General features: G+C 41.6%; 1 protein-coding gene across 5 annotated transcripts in view; it reads left to right on the top strand.

Moving 5' to 3' along the window:
• The window catches only part of RIPOR2 (RHO family interacting cell polarization regulator 2), a 92195-nt gene that overhangs the window by 48709 nt on the left and 27694 nt on the right, over positions 1-15792 (top strand). For 4 of the 5 annotated variants that reach the window (XM_072152422.1, XM_072152424.1, XM_072152425.1 and 1 more), the window contains exons 13-15: positions 2603-2749; positions 4134-4823; positions 12270-12454. In XM_072152422.1, coding sequence (XP_072008523.1) covers positions 2603-2749; positions 4134-4823; positions 12270-12454 — 1022 coding nt within the window. The remainder of the gene's footprint in view (positions 1-2602; positions 2750-4133; positions 4824-12269; positions 12455-15792) is intronic. The other variant, XM_072152426.1, reaches the window with a different exon arrangement.

The following is a 15792-nucleotide window of genomic DNA, read 5'->3' on the forward strand; positions in this document are numbered from 1 at the left end:
CTTCACGTTCATTATCCAGCCCTGGCTGCCCAGCGCGCAAGCGCTGGCATTCGCAGATTTAAAGGGCCAGCACGCCACTGATTGGCTCTGCCAACTTCCCGGATTCCTATAAAGACCGGCGGCTCCCAGAATTGCCCGCCGGATCTTAGTGCTTCTGCCTATGAGGAAGCTTTCCACAGTGTTTCCTTCCCAAGTGTTGACCTCCCGTTGTGACCCCGAACCTGTTCCTGATTCTGTTCCTTCACTGCCAGCCCTGACCTCTTGCTCCGTCCCCGACCTCACATCATTGCCGCCTGCCTTGACTGTCTGCCTGTTCCTGACCACGAGACTGCCTAGTGATCCTGTACCTCGATCTTGGCTGCCACTGTGGAATGACCTGGTGGTACCACACTGCAGCGAGACCATCCTACTTTGCGGTGGGCTCTGGTGAGGACCGGTGCCACTTAGATTCTGATCCCAGGCGTCTCCTTACATCATCGTCCGTGGTGGTCCAGGGGGCTCACTACTCTAAATCCTGACACCCACCTCATGCCTCCCAGTAGATGGGTAGCCCCAGCACAAAACCCGAGTAGATAGGTAGCCACAGCACACACTCCCAGTAGATAGGTAGCCATAGCACATGCCCCCCAGTAGATAGGTAGCCATAGCACATGCCCCCCAGTAGATAGGTAGCCATAGCACATGCCCCCCAGTAGATAGGTAGCCATAGCACATGCCCCCCAGTAGATAGGTAGCCATAGCACATGCCCCCCAGTAGATAGGTAGCCACAGCACATGCCCCCCAGTAGATAGGTAGCCACAGCACATGCCCCCCAGTAGATAGGTAGCCACAGCACATGCCCCCCAGTAGATAGGTAGCCACAGCACATGCCCCCCAGTAGATAGGTAGCCACAGCACATGCCCCCCAGTAGATAGGTAGCCACAGCACATGCCCCCCAGTAGATAGGTAGCCACAGCACATGCCCCCCAGTAGATAGGTAGCCACAGCACATGCCCCCCAGTAGATAGGTAGCCACAGCACATGCCCCCCAGTAGATAGGTAGCCACAGCACATGCCCCCCAGTAGATAGGTAGCCACAGCACATGCCCCCCAGTAGATAGGTAGCCACAGCACATGCCCCCCAGTAGATAGGTAGCCACAGCACATGCCCCCCAGTAGATAGGTAGCCACAGCACATGCCCCCCAGTAGATAGGTAGCCACAGCACATGCCCCCCAGTAGATAGGTAGCCACAGCACATGCCCCCCAGTAGATAGGTAGCCACAGCACATGCCCCCCAGTAGATAGGTAGCCACAGCACATGCCCCCCAGTAGATAGGTAGCCACAGCACATGCCCCCCAGTAGATAGGTAGCCACAGCACATGCCCCTCGTAGATAGGTAGCCACAGCACATGCCCCCCAGTAGATAGGTAGCCACAGCACACACTGCCAGTAGATAGGTAGCCACAGCACATGCCCCCCAGTAGATAGGTAGTCACAGCAAAAATGAATGAAAAAATGAATATTCACTTACCAGCGCTCCCTGCAGCCAGCTCCTCATCACTCCCATGCTCTTCTCTTTGACCCAGGTTTAGACAATGGCGGCGATGGCGCCTGGGTCATACAAAGGACGTAGGCAGCGGTAACATCACTGCTTGTGTCCAGTGATTAGTCTAAGACACACAGCAGCCATCACTATTTATTAAAGATTTGTCTGAGAGCCAGATGCAGCCAACAAAAGAGCCATATCTGGCTCCCGAGCCATAGGTTCCCTACCCCTGAGATAAAGGCTGGGATGGATCCTTGTGAGCTGCTCCAACAGGTAGAGGTGACAGAAATAGTGACCGAGACCTGATGACAGGTGTCCTTTAAGAAACTCTTAAAACCTGACCACTGACCTTTAATCCAAGGTCATAATCTCCATTACACCCGGGTCCTATACACCTTAGTTAGACAACCGTTTACTTATAAGCGAAGGCTAACAGAAAGCTTTGCATTATTAAAATTGCTCCATGAACACGTAACTCACCTAGACTATTTATTTATTTATTTTTAGAAAGTTTTCACTATGAATTTCTTGGTGCATTTTTTTGACAAGTTCTGTTTAGTTTGTATACAAGCTGTATTCCAGCATGTATAGTCTGTGTCTATGGAGGCTGCATGAGCTCACATCTAATCTCCCTGTGTTTGGTTAAATGGCTCTGAGATGGGATGATTAAACCTTTCACTTTCTGCTTGATTTTTTTTTAAATAATGCTCATAGCATACTACAGCCTGAGAGAGAGCAGAAAGGTTAATCTGTCACACCTGTGTGACAAATGGGAAAGGAGAATGAGACCCGTCTTCACTCCTGTAGACAGATTTGCCATAGCAATGTAGACACATCACTGTAACTACGGGATGCATTACAGCCTGTTTCTTTACAAACATGTTCACAACACACCCCACACTCAATATCAAAAATCTTTTGATATGACGGTTACATTTTAAAGTGTCATTTTGTATATAAAGCCATAGAAGCGTGCATGGTAGATCCTGCTCTTGTCTTATTAACTTACATTTTCCAGAACTTTGTATATGCTGTATTTACTAACCTCCTGTTTGCTTCTGACCTGCTGAAGAAATGGTTCAACCCTCCTCAAGACAGGTTACGGCTGTCCATAATGGATGCACTGCAGGAGACTTTCTTTGACAAACTCCGGCGCAGTCGCTCTTTTAGTGACCTGCCGTCTCTCAGGCTGAGGCCTAGATCAGGCCGAGAGAGATATGTGAGTTATTCACAAGTGATCTGTGTGCCTCAGAGTTTTCATGCATGCACTATTGTTTTTCCTTTCATTTCAATGATGTTTTCATATTTTTGGGAGACAACAGTCACAATGTGGAAAAGAAAGCCAACGCTAGAGTAAATTGCTGATATACAACTAATCAAGAAAAGACACTTTACTCATGGTGGTCTGTAGACAAGTTATGCTCTGTTCATTCATGGGGAAATGTGATAAGCTGTATAAAATCCTGTTAGTGTGGGGTATTGTTAGGATATAACAATATATTTGTATGGCACAAACTTGTTAAGTTACTATATTAGACTTCTATTGATTGTGTCTGGCCAGTTGTTTTATGCATAAAACAGTGTTTCTGGTGGTGTACTATAGAGAAGCTGTTTAAGAGCATATTTAATAGATTTGCTTTATGTCCATTTTTGTATCCTACTGTATTGCTTTTAGTACTGTAATATGTCTCTGCTCACTATACAGAGTATCAGAGACCCCTGTGCAAAAGTGGGGGAAATATGCTCACTATACTCACTATATTATTGTGGTTTAATGATACTTGGCCGTATCATAACGAATAATGTGGAAAATAAAAAGGAACAGGACACTAGAAGTAGTGTGGGCCAGAATTTATACTATGTATAACACCCTGAGTAGTCATTGCAGTTCATTATCTATGTGTGCTTTCATTTTCTGACCTTTTCACACTGTCTATAATAGAAATTATATTGTCCTTTAAAGTGTACCTCCATTACGCTATGCTGTTTGTAAAGCTTTCCCCGCCAAACCCCAGTTGTAGCCTAGTGGCTAACATTACCCTGCCTCCTCCTGGCCTCTCATGCTGCCCAGTTACAGACTGGTTACCTCATTCTCTCTGCCAGTGCTGCAGAAATACTTCTAGGTAGCCGGTTCCATCTATAGACTGGCAGACTGCAATGGAATGAAATTCAGGAATAGCCTGGAGAAAACGTATCCCAGCAAGACCATAAGATGCATTGGAGGTGCACTTTAAAATTGTCAAATCTTCAGTCCTGGTTTCTTGTTCACATGTGAAAAATGTATTCTTCCATGCCAGAAATTCTGAATAAATCAAACTAAAAGAAAATACAAGATGCTAAAATAACACTTATTACTGCTTGAGAGGACAATAGCATTTGCTGTAATTTATTTTAATGTTTTTTTTTTTTTAATTTTCTGTTTATAATAATAATTTCTTGGCCTGGTAAGAAAGCATCAATTATGTTGTGCTGTATTTGTTGTGGTCCTTGAAATGACTTGCCTTGTTGTTTTCTATATTAATTACTGTTACTGTTTGTAGTATCCAGCCAAAAGTGAACATTATGTAATTTTCTGTGATGTGTTTTTTTTTTTTTTGTTTTAGTCTAACTTGCAAGACGATGTGTTTGATGGTGGTGTGGAAGCCATTGAGAAGAGAGTCCTGTCCTTAAGTTTTGACGATTTGCCTAATGGTGAATGTACACCACCAAGATCAACTCCATCATCTTCACTGGGCTACTCCAATCCAGAAATCACAGTCACCCCACCGGAACACAACCTCAGTGACTTGTCGTCAGAGGACCCAATGAAAGACAGTACAAGTGCCATCTCTTGTGCAGAGACAGCTAGTCAGTTACAGGACTCTCCGTCCATTGTAGAGCGGGTTAGTGAAACTGAGGAAACTGTTACAGGAGAGAAGTCAGACCTTCCTGCTTGCCAAAGCCTTCTACCCACTATGGATAGTAATATATATATTAGTTCAAATATTTCAGTGTCAATTTTACAAGATTCGGAAGAGGCCTCTGAGCTGAAGCCTGTGGAGCTAGACACATGTGAAGGAAATATTACCAAACAGCTGGTAAAGAGGCTTACATCTACCGAGATACCTGCTCCAGAGAGATTACACTCCGAATGCTCCACATATAGTGAATCTGAGGCGTCTAGATCCTTTTTGGATGGAACTTTAGAAGAGTCTTTACAAGGACTTCTACTGACACTTGAGCCTTGTAAGGACCAGTATCCAGAGTACCAAGAATTGTACCATGAAATTACTCACCTTGAAGATGTCTTAAAAGTAAGTGAATGCAAAGCATCACTCTGTCTTTAGCTAGTCTGTGATTGTACCTGTGTGTGGTGGTTGTGCGTTTTGTGACACTGCAGGTATCCCAAGGCACTCTTAATGCACAGCGTATCACTATATGGAACAGTGTTAATTTAATAGTTTATTGGGAATAGGGTCTTCTTTTGGTTACTATTCCAATGTGGATTTAAAATTTTTTTATTTTACTTGAATTATCTAAGTAGTCTTGAGACATGTTAAAGGGAACCTAACACCCGATTTTCACTCATAACAAGTTCCCATAGCACTATACTAACTTGTGTCCACGCTGCTTTTAGCTCAAGAAATGCATAGTTCCTATCTCTAGAAAATGAAGTTTGTAAGCCTACCTAGCAGCATGCCTGAAGGAGCAGGGTGTCCCAAGGGTGTGTTTTACACATGTTAAGCGGTGTTTATCTCACCTGGTGTCTGCAAGGAAGTCCCTCCTCCCCCTCCCTTTGGGTCCTCTGCTCTTCACTGCAGGGGGGAGGGGGAAAGAGCAGACCTGAGGTGACAGACACACTGCCTTGCATGAATAGGATGCCCTGCTCCTTCAGGCAGGGTGCCAGGTAGGCTTATAAACTTCAGTTTCTGAAGATAGAAACCATGCATTATTTAGCTAAAACCAGTGTGGGCACAAGTTAATAACGTGGTATAAAAACTTACTAGGCTTATTAGTGAATCTGATGACCGCGTCCCTTTAAGGAAGATGTTACATACAGCTCAAGTGTTATTCTGGCACAAAACCTGAGGGGTGAAAAAAATGTTATAACATTGTTGTTTATATTCCTAGTTTGTAAATAGAATTTTGCTTCTTTTAAATTCGTATCAAAAAAGGAGAAAGTCCTGTTATATATTTTTAATTTTATTTTAAATATCTGCTTTATGCATTTTGGGTTGCAAAAATGTTGTTTGTTCCATTTCAAAGTATTTTTTGCTTTTCCTTTTTGTTTAAAAAGTGTCAATGCCCACTTGTTGTAGCACAAGCCACAGTGAAGCTGTAATAAGTGATTTAGTATATTTGGAGGAGGGTTTAAAAGTTTTCATTCTACACCCTGTCTGTGACAACTTGTGTCCATATACTTAGATACATGTTTTATATTTCACACAAATAAAATTTGTTTTATGCATGCTCTCAGCTGTGTTTTTAAGTCCTTCTTTCATTTAGATGCATATCTTGGTACACTATTTTTTCCCTCCATTTTTAAAGAATAATAATAAAAAAAAATTTTACATTTAGTTACTCACAAGTCACTATATAATAACATATTATTGCCTTCCCCCTGCCTGCAGTTGTGGCAGATATTAGAAAATTAGATTTACTGTGACAACATCCTCTGAGTAAATGAACCATGGGTTTCATTTATCAAGAAACATTTGATACTTTCCTTCAGATCTCTCATAAAATGTAACTCTGTCAATTCATTGATGATCATTTTATTAGAATGTGCAATCATTCCAAATACACAAATAATACATGTTGAACACTTTTGTCATACATCAACCACCTGTGTGAGATGCAACCAAAGGACTATACCCAAATAGACTTCAAATATTGTCTTGATACTGTCTTTAACTTAAAGGAGACCTACCACTGCTCATGGTAGGTATTAGATGTAAACACCGGGCACCAGCTCTGGGTGAGCTGGTGGCGGAGCTTACCTTTGCTAGTGTTTTAAACCGCTATATCACGGTTTAAACACATTTTGATGAACAGCCCCGAGGTAGCTTTGGCGCTGCGCACGGCCGTGCGCACGCGCGCCTCCATAGGAAGTGGCGGAGGCGTCACGCGCGCACGGCCGAAGCTACCTCGGGGCTGTTCATCAAAATGTGTTTAACCCGTTCACGACCCGTGACGTAATAGCTCGTCACGGGTCGGCCGCAGGTGCATGGAGAGGGCTCACGCGCTGAGCCCTCTCCATAGCCGGTAAGTCTTCGCTGCATATCGCAGCAAAGGCTTACCGGTAACATCCGCGATCGATGCTAGCAATGCTGCCGGCGGCTTCAAAAGGATGGCGGCGCGTGGGCCCGAGGCTACTTCGGTTTAACCAATGCATTACAATGTGCTATCAGCACATTGTAATGTATGAGTAGTAAAATCCCCATATACTGCCATACTGTAGTATGGCAGTATATGATAGGATCGTGCAGGCATCCTAGGGTTAAAGTACCCTAGGGAGTCTGAAAAGTACTAAAACTAAAAATAAAACAAAGTTAAAAAAAAAAAAAAATTATAATAAAAAACCCTAAAAACTCAAATCACCCCCCTTTCCCTAGAACTGATATAAATATAAATAAACAGTAAAAATCATAAACACATTAGGTATTGCCATGTCCGAAAATGCCCGATCTATCAAAATATGATAACGGTTTTTCACTGTGTTTAATCCCGTAACGGAAAATCGCGCCCAAAGTCGAAAATGGCACTTTTTGTCATTTAAAAAAATTAAAAAATTCTATAAAAAGTGATCACAAGGTCGAACAGTCCTAAAATTGATAACATTGTAAACGTCATCAAAATCCGCAAAAAACGACACCACCCACAGCTCAGTACACCAAAGTATAAAAAAGTTATTAGCGCCAGAAGATGGCAAAATCCCCCAAAAAATTTTTGTACAGGAGGTTTTAATTTTTTAAATGTATGAAAACATTATAAACCTATATAAATTTGGTATCCCCGTAATCGCACAGACCCAAAGAATAAAGTAGACATGTCATTTGGGGCGCACAGTGAAATCCGTAAGATCCAAGCCCACAAGAAAACGGCACAAATGCGTTTTTTTTACCAATTTCACTGCATTTGGAATTTTTTTTCCCGCTTCCTAGTACACGGCATGGAATATTCAATACCATCACTATGAAGTGCAATTTGTTACGCAGAAAATAAGCAGTCACACAGCTCTTTACATGGAAATATAAAAAAGTTATGGATTTTTGATCATGGGGAGTAAAAAATTAAAATGAAAAAACAAAAAGGGCTAGGTCCTGAAAGGGTTAAACCGCGATATAGCGGTTTAAAACACTAGCAAAGGTAAGGTGTTTACATCTAATACCTACCATCAGCAGTGGTAGGTTTCCTTTAAGACCAAAACTAAATGGTTTAGGCAATGGTGAATGAGATGGATCAAATCTGCCTGTTCTGCTGTAAATCTCAGGGCATTTACTCTTTTTCTCACAGCCCTTAAAAAACCCACTAGCAAAGTCCAGGGGCACTTACTCATAGATCCAGGCACTGTTACTGTGGCGATTATGTTATGTTTGTTATCCATTGCCTTCTTCCTTAAATCAACTTTTATAATTATGCTAATAGAGCAGAAGGGCTATGGGTATGTTACAGAAGCCCTCTGTGCTCTGTCCTCACAGGCTGTTACACTGCAGCAGCATGTCTAGGTCTCCCGCTGAACTGCCTGTAATCTCGGATGCAGTGAACACACAGTGGGAGGGAGGAAGTGCTCCTGCACAGTGTAACGGTCTGTGTGGCTACAGCACAAATGGCTTCTGATAACGCACTCAGGTCCCCTCATACTCATTAGCATAATTTTAAAAGTTGATTTAGAAGGAAGTAGGCCATGGATAACAAGTATAAGAAAATTACCACAGTCTCTCTGCCTGGATCTATGAGTAAGTGTTCCATTATTCACACATTTCACCCCAAATCCCTTTCCCATCGATCAATGTATTTTCTCTCTCTGTCTGTCTCCGTCTCTCTCTCTCTCTCTCTCTCTCTGTCTCTCTCCTTGAAAGTGAAATTTTAATTCTATATGCACCATGGAGATCACTCTAACCACTCCTACACTCCACCACTACTACTACTACTACTACTACTACTGCTACTACTATAACTATCTCAGTGTATGCTCGACTTAACATAAAAACACCCATATTCAATGTCTTTACTCATTTGTACTTTACTTGCCATTAACATGTCTTATATTTCCCTAAATGTGAAACTTGAGAAATTCCCCAAAATGAATGTTGAATTTATTGAAATTTCAGACATAAATTAATCATCCTGATGGTGGTGAAAGCTTCCAATTCCACCACCAATTGCCTTTTTAATAATAACCCAAATTTGACAATATAATGTGTACTACTTACACAGAGCCGTGCCCTCTGCCATCCAGCTGTGCCTCGTGCTTTTCAACAAATGGGTGACAGAGGTGAACCATGGAAAGTCGCTCTATTTGTTGTAAATTCTATTTGGACCTAGGATTTCTATAGCGTACTTACTCCTGAATATAGTAATAATATCATGGTGCACTTTGTGAGTGTTGTACTTGTACTTTTACTTTAATACTAACTGTATACAAATAACATGTAGTCCTAGATGTAACTTATTCTTTACTTTCTTATTTGTCTGCCTTATTGCACATACTTCTGACCATTTCTCTTTTTTTCCTGTATGCAGGGTTAATGTCAGGAAGTCAGTGTTCCCCTTATGGAGAGTTTACTACCTGACCCTAGTCAATGGCCTCTCTCAGCCAAACCAGTTCCCTATGCTGTACTGAGGAGACCCAACCAGGTTGAAACAGTGCTGTCTACAGTTTGGAGTCTGTTCTTTCTGGAATAAATATACTGGTTTGGCTTAGGGTGATGCCACACATGGCGTTTTGAATCTGTTTTTGGCCGTTTTTTAAGCAAAATGCATGCGTTTTGCTTAAAAACAAAACTGGTTCAAAACGCCATGTGTGGCATCACAATCCCCTAGTTATGTTAATACAATATCACATATATCATTTCACCCCTTACTTTACCATTTTTTTCAGTGTTCTTTCTGTTTTGGCTCCCATCACTCCCTAGACTGCTCAGTGTAAGATTTCAGGGTGTGGGCAGACACATTTTTATCCATGTAGTTCAGTGGGGGTGACAATGTGGTTATATTATCAGGGTTCAAGTGTAAATACACTTTCATCTGGCTTCTGTACTAACACATTGACACACCGAGCAAAATGAGACCGTTCAGAGATGCATTATGCCTATTACACAGAGGTTGGCAGACTTTTACACTGTGAGCTCTGCTACATCTCACAAATATGCGCCTGCCTCCCCCTTATCTCCTTGTAGTTTGCAGCCTCTCTCTCTGCTCATGATCTCCTGGCAGGATGTGATCTGTGAGTGTCTCTGAGCTCCATGAAGGGGGCGTGGCTACAGGCAGAGAGAGACAGAAATCTCATCTGCAGGCTATCATACAGAAATCCAAGGTGGCGGCCCGACCCTAAGTCAGAAGTCACAGGGTTATGTGACGTGTTAGACTAATCTGTGAAATAGCAGTGAATTAGAGAATGTGTTATTTTGTTATCCTGAGTACATATAGGAAACTTATCTTTGTGGGAATATCCCTTTAATCCCACATGATGTTATTAGACTTCTTGTAGGCCATGCTTAGTGTTAAGGGGGCTGCCTTATAAGGTAGCAAAAGGAGGCATGATTTTCCATTTTCCACCTTGGAAATAATATTTGTATATTTCCCGGGTAAAGGTCAGTGACACACGAGGTATAGTCGCCACTGGTTGACCAATTCACATTTGCCAATTGCTAACTCTTGGTGGTTATGTGAATAGGAACAAATCCCATCCTAATGCTGTGTAACAAATCTGCAGGGAAATTTACTGCATTTGCGCTATTGTAGTAGGATTTCTGGGGAAGCCGAGTATGTTGGCCCTTTTATGGTCAGGCTTTACTGCAGCACAAGTCCACAGAGAAGCATTGTGTGCAAGTGTGTCTCAGCCTAAGCCTGGTTTCACACACCGCGTTTTTCATAGTTTTTTTCAGATGTTACAGTTCGGCTATAATGAGATAAAAAGCTTAGTTTAAACAATGTTTTCACTTTTATTTTTATTTTACAAATGCAGCGTGTGTGGTATGTGCTTTTTATGGTGGTTTTCCTCAGGCTTCTCTCTAAAGGACTGTGTTTTTATTGTGGAGATCAGCAAGATATCAAGAATGGCTACCCCCACTAGGTGGCACTAGAGACAAATTTTCCCGGTCTTCGATGACACCTACAGTACTTTACACACCTATAGGAGTCAAGAACAATACAGTGACATAGTGAAAAATGCCATAACAATTGCTTGGAAAAGCGCCATAAAAACATTAGTAATACTTGCTTTTTCTTAAATGTACAAAAAAATTGTGTGCGATTGAACTTTAAATGGGATGCCTTGTATGGATAACTTCTCCTATCTATTCCGGCTCCCAAAGGAGCAAATTGCAATGTATACTAAGGGAGGATGATCGCTGTTACCGAATGAAGGTAATGCAACATATTTATTAAAATGATCTAGGCACAAGTCACATCATTGAATTACCATTACTATTTCTTAAAGGAAATCTACCCTCAAAATCCATCAAGGTAAATCGGGGGCATTTACTTATAGATCCCGGCAGCGTGACTGTGGTAATCTACTTACGGTATATTTGTTATCCATCGCCTCCTTCCTTCTAAAATCAACATTTAGAATTATGCTAATTAGCTAAAAGGGCTCCGGGGGTGTTACCAGAGCCGCTCAATGTTGTGAGATTACATCAGGCGTAGGGGGGAAGCGCTGATGGAGACAGTGTAACAACAAGTGTCTATTTCCTGTAAAATAATGAACTTGTATTTGCCTTCTCCGGTTCCTTCAGTGAGCGAAGACCTCCTCTTTCAGGACATCGGCATCCTGGCGCAGGGCATGCAGTGTGTGACGTTACTGCGTGGCCTGCACCAGGATGTTGAAGTCCTGCACTCTCCGCGGTCTATGGCAGAGAAGGGAATATATTCCCTCACTCTGCCATAGAAACAAGGCTCTTTGAGCCAGCTACTGCATTAACAGTCGGCTCATAAAAGCCAGAGAGCCAGTTAGGGCAGCCATGTGCACACCCCATAATTCAGCCCTGTGGACGGGCTCTGGTAACACCCACCAAAGCTCTTCTGCTTCATTAACATAATTTTAAAAGTTGGTTTTTCTTTTAGAAAGAAGGTGGTCATGGATAACAAATATAAGAAGATTACACAGTCACAGTGGATCTATAAGTAAGTGTACCCGGTTTATCATGCTTGATTTTGATGGTAGATTTCTTTAAAGGGGTGTTAGCTTTTCAGTATCACTGTTTGAATAAGTTATAAACAGGTGCACGGCTCGTTATAACGCACTGCTTTCATTGCTCTCTGTGATACTAACGTGCCGTACAACTGTGTGACCAGGGGCAGATTTCTGTCCACAGCAAGTAAATTTATGTAACTAAAATGACAGCAAGCAGAGATCTAGAAAACTGTGAGGAATTTATACAGAAAGTGTATTGGTAAAATTTCCATTATACAATAATATTTATGAATCTTCTGAAATTCAGAGAAAAGCTGTCTACAGTGTAATAGAAACAAGAGAAATAACAAGAGAAATCTTGGTCTCTGTGTTCTTCACCGGTCCCTTCTCCCTTTTGCAGTGCAAGTCATCTGTACATCGCAGCAGGTCCTCCAGCATAAGTCTAACAGTTGAGAGCGCTCTAGAGAGCTTTGACTTCCTGAACACCTCTGACTTTGATGAAGATGATGGTGAGGAGGATGGTGGTGTTTGTAATGGTGGAGGTGCAGATTCGGTCTTTACTGACACTATTGTGGAGAAAACAAGGTAAGTGCTACCCCGGGCGTGCCAATATGTGCTGGTTTATGGGCATAGAACCGCATGAGTCCAAGTGAACTAGTTAATAGTTCAATTGTGATGGAGTACACTGGAATTTTTTATGTTATTTTGATGAAATTTACAATTACTGGAGGATTCTACAAGTCATAACTGTCTGAAAATCTTCCTTGAATACAGTTTGAATACCTTTCTAACATTATCAAGGTTCAATGTTTTTTTCCTCTGGTGTAGGCTTTTTGTTTTTTCATTGGCAAAAACTTTTTTTTTTTTTTTTGTTCACTGCATCTTTTGTTTCCCCTGCCTGCTTATATATGAGTCCGTTTTTGTTAATGTATATTATGTGCTGATTATTGTATGCTTTTGTTCACTTCTTGGTCTTAGTTTTAGTGAAAAATTTAAAGAAAACAAAGGGGACACTTAAAGGAAATCTACCATCAAAATCCATCATGATAAACCAGGGACACTTACTAATAGATTCAGGCAGTGTGACTGTGGCAATCCTCTTATATGTGTTATCCATGGCATCCTTCCTTCTTTCTAAAATCAACTTTTAAAATGATGAAATTATGCTAATGACTCAGAAGGTCTCTTGGTGGTCTTACCAGAGCCCCTATGTGCTGTAGGTGCACAAGTTGTTGCACTGCTCGCCCTCTGCACTGCTACCATGAAACTCCCCTCTCTCGCTGCATGATGTATTCTTAAAGCAACAGTGGGAGGGGGAAAGTGCTTGTGCACAGTGTAATAACGTGTGAAGCTACCACACAAAGGGTCTTATTAGCATAATAAAAGTTTATTTTAGAAGGAAAGAGGCCATGGATAACAAATATAAGATGATTACCACAGTCGCAGTGCCTGGATCTATGAGTAGGTGTCCCTGGTTTATCCATGCTTGGTTTTGATGGTAGGCTTCATTTACAAAATGCAATGTCACTCCAGGTCAATCACATTTCTGTGAAATCAACCTGTCCAGTTATGAATCATTACTGATTGTGAATCAATTTCTCCTGCTGTTATGCAAATATAACAGACAAAAGACACCAGGTAAAAACGATCTCTGTTCTCATCCTTTATGGCTTTTGTTTTGGTCAGTTTTGCAATTTATCATTGCTCTGCCCCCTTGCATGAGGCAGTGTCTAAGACCCACAGGTTTTGTAGCTCATCAGCTGTGGCAAGAAGGTTTGCTGTGTCTGTCAGCGTAGTCACCGCACCACAGGTTGTCCAGGAGTTGACAGATGCTTCAATCCAGGTCTGGGAGGAGATCCCTCAGGAGAACATCTACTATCCCAACAGGAGCATGCTCAGGCATTGTAGGGAGGTCATACAGGCACATGGAGGCCACACACACTACTAACCCTCTTTGGCTTGTCTTGAGGTATTTCCACTAAAGTTGGATCAGCCTGCCCCATCTACGCCTTTCTCATGTTATTCATGTTGGCATGTTGGGGCCCACTCAGGTTATACGTGTTTTTCATAGTTTTTTTTTCCATACTTGTTGCACTCTACTTGATACCATTATGCACTGAATGTCACATGTATTTTCGGAGACCCTGTACATCATACTGTATCTTGCATGCCTGTCATCGACTTTGTCATTTGTCAAAGTTCATATTCAATAAAATACTTATTGACTTTGGATTAGGATTAGCCTGGAATTTGATTTTCCACTTTGCTCTTGAGTATCAACCGAAATCCAGGCCTGGGATATTAATTTTGATTTTCCTTGGTCATTTTTATGTTTTTTAATGTTTCAATGCATTCCACTATGTAATGAATAAAGAATTGTGACGGGTATATTTCACTAATTGAGATCGAGAATGTGGTAGTTTAGTGTTGCTCTGTTCATAGAAAATTATGAATACATTGACTGTGTGATTGTCAATAAATAATAATTGTCAATTGTGTAGGACACACTCCTTTCTTTATTGCTAGATATAAGAGAGTATCAACAGGGTTATAAGTGATACATGCCACATGTGGAAGGTGATGAGTGTCTCATGCACAGTTTGCAGGGATCCATGAGCCACCCAGCAGCAGCTGTTTGGTACCAGTAGAAAAATGCTGCGCTAAGTCCAGAAAAACAACCTACCTGCAATCTTTGCATGTGTGTATTAAAACAACGTTGAACTGTTAAACACTTATGGCTCAACCATAGTGCATTATTCACATCAGCACCACCCAGCATTGTGTATAATGTTCTCCTTGCTGCTGCCTGAGCAATAGAGAGTTAGGGAGCAGAATATTCTGTTTCTGAGAGTGCTGTTAGTGAAAGATCTTCTAGTAGTAAGTCTCCATTGAACAGTCCAGGTACATGTAAGAATTATAGGGAGTCTACTAGCTCCCAAATCACCCCGCAAGTAAAAACAATATTGCATAGGGCAGTCAACCAGCTTTTCAGACACCATTTCTGCTTCCCAGCAATCTGTCATTTAAGGAAGAAGTCATGTCTGATGGTGAACTTGTTTTATACTTTCTATGCTTCTCACCAGTAGTCAGCACTGCCTCTACACAAGTTATGAAAGGCAAACAAGGGGAAACCGAATAGCACTCATAGAGTAGTATTCTTATTCGAACATGGGTGGTGGTGATAGATGAAGACAATTGGACTGAGGCTCACCAGATGGGGTTGTGCTACGTTAGGCACAACACTAATTAGCGTTTGGTTGTACGTTGGTGAGTGTGCGGGTGCTGCCTTCAGACAGTGGATCAAGACATGGTTGCCAGGAGGTAGATCAGGAGTTGTCTGTTGCGGCGCACACACAGGTTCAGATACGATACGTCATATTAAGGATAACACTTATTGATAATCACGGATCACAATGCGTTTCGGAGTAGCAAAGACTCCTTTCTCAAGTGGTGTGAGACTGAAGCGTGGGAAGTAAAGATTCTGTCCCAGACGCAAGGCCTTTTTTAATGTTCTTTGACTTTATCCAACATTCTGTGTTCCTCTTTTTTTGTTTTCTTCTTGTATACCTCAGTTCTAAGAGATTCATCTTTATCTGTAAGTTTTGTTCTTACAGTCATATATGTATATTTGTACCGATTTAAAAAAAAAAATAATAATAATCTGTGATTATCAATAAATGTTATCCTTAATATGACGTATCGTATCTGAACCTGTGTGTGCGCCGCAACAGACAACTCCTGATCTACCTCTACAAAAGTTATGACACTTGCAGAAGAAAACTTTAGCGAGAAGAAATTTGGTGACCCTGCAGGCATGGACCCATCCCTGGTGCAGGGAGAAGTTCATTAGCCTAAACATAAAAACTTAATTTTCTGAAAAAATGACAGATAACTGACAAGCAAAAAAGATGTTGTAATTGAGG

The sequence above is a fragment of the Engystomops pustulosus genome, chromosome 5 (genome assembly GCF_040894005.1).
Source record: "Engystomops pustulosus chromosome 5, aEngPut4.maternal, whole genome shotgun sequence".
NCBI lineage: Eukaryota > Metazoa > Chordata > Amphibia > Anura > Leptodactylidae > Engystomops > Engystomops pustulosus.